Source organism: Salvelinus namaycush, chromosome 14 (genome assembly GCF_016432855.1).
Source record: "Salvelinus namaycush isolate Seneca chromosome 14, SaNama_1.0, whole genome shotgun sequence".
Lineage (NCBI taxonomy): Eukaryota > Metazoa > Chordata > Actinopteri > Salmoniformes > Salmonidae > Salvelinus > Salvelinus namaycush.
The window spans coordinates 2741971-2748121 of record NC_052320.1 but is presented as its reverse complement, the minus strand read 5'-3'; the positions used below and the strand labels follow the sequence as shown (position 1 = coordinate 2748121).

Sequence of the window (6151 nt, the reverse complement as noted above, 5' to 3'; positions counted from 1 at the left end):
TGTGTTCAATCTCACCTTACATCTCAGAGGTGGAGTTGTTTACATGAAACATCAGGCTATTCACACACACACACACACACACACACACACACACACACACACACACACACACACACACACACACACACACACACACACATACACACACACACACACACACACACACACACACACACACACACACACACACACACACACGTACACACACACACACACACACACACACACACACACACGCACGCGCGCGCCCGCGCACACACACACACACATACACACACATACTCACACACACACACACACACACACACATACACACACACACACACACACACACACACACACACACACACACACACACACACACACACACACACACACACACACACACACACGCACGCGCGTGCCCGCGCACACACACACACACATACACACACGTACTCACACACACACACACACACACACACACATACATACACACACGCGCGCCCGCGCACACACACACACACACACACACACACACACACACACACACACACACACACACACACACACACACGCGCGCCCGCGCACACACACACACACACACACACACACACACACACACACACACACACACACACATACTGTACACACATACTGTACACACATACTGTACAGTTAATGAAGCATGACACTAGAAGGAGGATTCGGGTAGATACTCACGGCTGTGCGTTGACAGATTCTCCCCTTGCCAGGTAGTTATTTGGCACAATCCCCTTCGCCAAAACGCGACCATTCCTGTCTATTTTACACGCAGTCCACCAGTCTCCGGATCGACTGATCACGTTGAACTGATCTCCCTCTTGGAACGACAACTCATCTTTATCTCGTGCCTCAAATCTCCACAAAGCCATATAGATCGCGCTTTCCGTGTTCTGGGACGGCTGGAGCGCATCCCGGTGCACCGGGTTCCTTGTGAATGACTGCCTGCCATTACCCGAGATTTCCACACACTCGTCATCAGCGACATCGTTCGAGATCCCCTCAACTGTGTTACATTCGGTGTTCTTTTTGTCGCCAAACAGTCTGACCCATAGCGTCTCCAGACAGGGGCAAGTTTTGCGCAGACAGTCCCCCATATGAGAGCGGTGTCCGGGCTTTTGACACGCTAGACCGCACAGCACCTGTTAGACAGGTAGTGGCTCAGTGCGCATGGAATCCTTGTAATTTGCCACAAACGTACAGTAAGTAGCCTACTTTACCTCAGCGCTGGTTCTAAGAAGTGCTTCAAATAAATATCAACACAACTTCCTTGTAAAAATGGGCACCCCGCCTACATTGTCACAATAGGTCTTGGATAGCCTATAGCTTTCTCTCTCTCTCTCTCTCTCTCTCTCTCTCTCTCTCTCTCTCTCTCTCTCTCTCTCTCTCTCTCTCTCTCTCTCTCTCTCTCTCTCTCTCTCTCTCTCTCTCTCTGTTTCTCTCTCTGTTTCTCTCTCTCTCTCTCTCTCTCTCTGTTTCTCTCTCTCTGTTTCTCTCTGTTTCCCTGTCTCTGTCTCTCTCTCTCTGTCTCTCTCTCTCTCTCTCTCACACTCACTCACACACCTAGTTAGTGTGATAAGAACAGCCCCAGTTCGTCGGGGCATGGACTCTACAAGGCGTCGAAAGTGTTCCACAGGGATGCTGGCCCATGTTGAGTCCATTGCTTTCCCCAGTTGTGTCAAATTGGCTGGATGTCCTTTGGGTGGTGGACCATTCTTTATACACATGGGAAACTGGTGAGTGTGGAAAAACCCAGCAGTGTTGCCGTTCTTGACACAAACCGGTGCACCTTGTCTTGCCCATTCACCCTCTGAATGGCACGCATACACAATCCAGGTCTCAATTGTTTCAAGGACTTAAAAATATCCTTCTTTAACCTGTTTCCTCTCCCCTTCATCTACACTGATTGAAGTGGATTTAACAAGAAAAGAGAACAATAAGGGGGATCATTTTCACCTGGATTCACCTGGTCAGTCTCTGTCATAGAAACAGAAGCTGTTCATAACGTTTGTTTACTATTGTATCGCACTTGTGTCTATTCAGTAAATATGATGCTATAGGATCATAGCTACTTGTTGCTGAATATGTTCATGGTTACAGTTATCAGGAAGTGGACAGCCTAAATAGATTAGATTAGATTATAATTGCTCATAATCTCGTGAACAGTGGTGCTGACGGGAAATTAGCTGTTTTCCCCCTTTTGCCCGGGAACTTTATCCGGGCAACTCACAAAGCTACGTTATGTCACTGCCACTCTGTGTTTTCCCGTCAAGAGGATCATATCAACATCGTAAAACATTTATCAGTATCTTAAAGGGACGTTTAAATTAATTCATTTACTCGTTGATTCTTGATGAATATAACTTATAAATGCCTTATGAGCTTAGTTCAACTGTCGTACCCCATCCGAACCCAGCATATAAGCTTGTGTTATTTACTCCAATGTTTGTAAACTATGTAATTGTAAAAACCACTTCAAAACATTGTTAAAACTATCATGCATGGTCAATCCTTGCTATCCATAGCTCTGTCTATTAATTTCAATGTGGTTACATTTCTTCAGCCTCATCCCTCCGCTTTTTACCAAAACAGAGGCGGGGTACCCGCCTTGTTATATATTTTTTGAACTGTAGAACTATATGGGGATTTTTATCATCTAGAAGTGCTTTTCCTGTCATCATAAGTACTCATCATAAGAAGTCTTATCAACATTTACAACTTGTAAGTTTATTGTCCCACATGACACTAGTTTACAGAAAGACACGAGTTCTTACAAGTCAGTAAGGTTTGGACAGCTGACATTAAAAGTTCTGGAGGAAAAAACACTCACCCATCAGACAAGTCAGGAATATTTGGTAGTTGACGAAGAAGATTATAATAATTTGCCTGAAAAATGTAAAGTAGCTATTTTCACCTAAACACACACGGAAGGAACCAGAAACACCACACTACTAGAATTATTAGCATTTGGGTTGCTATCAGTAAAGAAAATAATCACCTGTCCAATAGGGCAACCACAGAGCAGGTTTAACTTGCGCGACTGCTCAAGTCACTTGCCCCGGGCAGTTGGACAACCCTTAAAACCTCTTTAGGATCAGACACTTTTTTTTCTTCAATTTTTGCCCAAAATGACATACCCAAATCTAACTGCCTGTAGCTCAGGCCCTGAAGCAAGGGTATGCATATTCTTGGTACCATTTGAAAGGAAACACTTTTGAAGTTTGTGGAAATGTGAAAGGAATGTAGGAGAATATAACACAATAGATCTGCTAAAAGATAATACAAAGAAAAAAACAACCGTTATTTATTTTTATTTTTTTGTACCATCATCTTTGAAATGCAAGAGAAAGGCCAAAGTTCAAAATGTTGTATCAAGACTGCCCAAATGTGCCTAATTGGTTTATTAATGACTTTTCATGTTAAAAAATGTGCACTCTCCTCAAACAATTGCATGATATTCCTTTACTGTAATAACTACTGTAAATTGGACAGTGCAGTTAGATTAACAAGAATTTAAGCTTTCTGCCAATATCAGATTTGTCTATGTCCTGGGAAATGGTATTGTTACTTACACCCTCATGCTAATCGCATTAGCCTTCGTTAGCTCAACCGTCCCGCAGGGGACCCACCGATCCTGAAGAGGTTTTAAAGAAGGATTTTTAAGTCCTTGAAACAATTGAGACATGGATTTAAAGATGTTCATATGAGCTCTTAGCTCTTGGAAAACAAGGGGAGACAGTGGCGTAGATTAGTTTCGCAAGCCCCCCCCCCCCCACACACACAAAGTCTGGGCAAAGGGAAACAGCTAATTTCCTGTAATTCTACACATTTTTGAGGCTGAGAGAACATGCTGCAGTTTTACTAGGATCAGCGGTTTGGGTTTTTCATCTCTAATTATTTGGACTAAATCACGATTTCGCATCTTTTGAATTTCGGAAAGGGGATGGAACATTTGGGCCATAGACTTGCCTGTAACTTGCAAAGAGAGAGGGTGGAGCTCTTCGTTCCGCGTCTCTTCTCAACACTTATGGACCCAGAACTTAAGCGAGCATCTGACCAATTACGCAACACTTTAGTTCTGGATTAACCGATGTTAATAGTAATTTAGTCCTACAGTCTACGGTTGTGTTTGTACAGTCTACGGTTGTGTTTCTACAGTCTATGGTTGTGTTTGTACAGTCTATGGTTGTGTTTGTACAGTCTATGGTTGTGTTTGTACAGTCTATGGTTGTGTTTCTACAGTCTATGGTTGTGTTTGTACAGTCTATGGTTGTGTTTGTACAGTCTATGGTTGTGTTTGTACAGTCTACGGTTGTGTTTCTACAGTCTATGGTTGTGTTTGTACAGTCTATGGTTGTGTTTTTACAGTCTATGGTTGTGTTTCTACAGTCTATGGTTGTGTTTGTACAGTCTATGGTTGTGTTTGTACAGTCTATGGTTGTGTTTGTACAGTCTACGGTTGTGTTTCTACAGTCTATGGTTGTGTTTCTACAGTCTACGGTTGTGTTTCTACAGTCTACGGTTGTGTTTCTACAGTCTACGGTTGTGTTTCTACAGTCTACGGTTGTGTTTGTACAGTCTATGGTTGTGTTTGTACAGTCTATGGTTGTGTTTCTACAGTCTACGGTTGTGTTTCTACAGTCTATGGTTGTGGTCCTACAGTTTATGGTTGTGTTTCTACAGTCTACGGTTGTGTTTCTACAGTCTACGGTTGTGTTTGTACAGTCTATGGTTGTGTTTCTACAGTCTACGGTTGTGTTTCTACAGTCACGGTTGTGTTTCTACAGTCACGGTTGTGTTTCTACAGTCTATGGTTGTGTTTCTACAGTCTATGGTTGTGTTTCTACAGTCTATGGTTGTGTTTCTACAGTCTACGGTTGTGTTTCTACAGTCACGGTTGTGTTTCTACAGTCTACGGTTGTGTTTCTACAGTCTATGGTTGTGTTTCTACAGTCTACGGTTGTGTTTCTACAGTCTACGGTTGTGTTTCTACAGTCACGGTTGTGTTTCTACAGTCACGGTTGTATTTCTACAGTCTATGGTTGTGTTTCTACAGTCTATGGTTGTGTTTCTACAGTCTATGGTTGTGTTTCTACAGTCTACGGTTGTGTTTGTACAGTTTATGGTTGTGTTTGTACAGTCTATGCTTGTGTTTGTACAGTCTACGGTTGTGTTTGTACAGTCTATGCTTGTGTTTGTACAGTCTATGGTTGTGTTTGTACAGTCTATGGTTGTGTTTGTACAGTCTACGGTTGTGTTTCTACAGTCTATGGTTGTGTTTCTACAGTCTACGGTTGTGTTTCTACAGTCTACGGTTGTGTTTCTACAGTCTACGGTTGTGTTTCTACAGTCTACGGTTGTGTTTGTACAGTCTATGGTTGTGTTTGTACAGTCTATGGTTGTGTTTCTACAGTCTACGGTTGTGTTTCTACAGTCTATGGTTGTGGTCCTACAGTTTATGGTTGTGTTTCTACAGTCTACGGTTGTGTTTCTACAGTCTACGGTTGTGTTTCTACAGTCTACGGTTGTGTTTCTACAGTCTACGGTTGTGTTTCTACAGTCTACGGTTGTGTTTCTACAGTCACGGTTGTGTTTCTACAGTCACGGTTGTGTTTCTACAGTCTATGGTTGTGTTTCTACAGTCTATGGTTGTGTTTCTACAGTCTACGGTTGTGTTTCTACAGTCACGGTTGTGTTTCTACAGTCTACGGTTGTGTTTCTACAGTCTATGGTTGTGTTTCTACAGTCTACGGTTGTGTTTCTACAGTCACGGTTGTGTTTCTACAGTCACGGTTGTGTTTCTACAGTCTATGGTTGTGTTTCTACAGTCTATGGTTGTGTTTCTACAGTCTATGGTTGTGTTTCTACAGTCTACGGTTGTGTTTCTACAGTCTATGGTTGTGTTTATACAGTCTATGCTTGTGTTTCTACAGTTTATGGTTGTGTTTCTACAGTCTATGGTTGTGTTTCTACAGTTTATGGTTGTGTTTATACAGTCTATGCTTGTGTTTCTACAGTCTACGGTTGTGTTTCTACAGTCTATGGTTGTGTTTATACAGTCTATGCTTGTGTTTCTACAGTTTATGGTTGTGTTTCTACAGTCTACGGTTGTGTTTCTACAGTTTATGGT

At 42.5% G+C, this 6151-nt stretch overlaps 1 protein-coding gene across 1 annotated transcript in view; it reads right to left on the bottom strand.

Moving 5' to 3' along the window:
- The window catches only part of ptk6b (PTK6 protein tyrosine kinase 6b), a 39191-nt gene extending 37985 nt beyond the window's left edge, over nt 1–1206 (bottom strand). The window contains exon 1 of the mRNA XM_039007516.1: nt 703–1206. Within this exon, the coding sequence (XP_038863444.1) occupies nt 703–1118 (416 nt within the window). The 5' untranslated portion in view covers nt 1119–1206. The remainder of the gene's footprint in view (nt 1–702) is intronic.
- Nucleotides 1207–6151: the final 4945 nt, after the last annotated feature.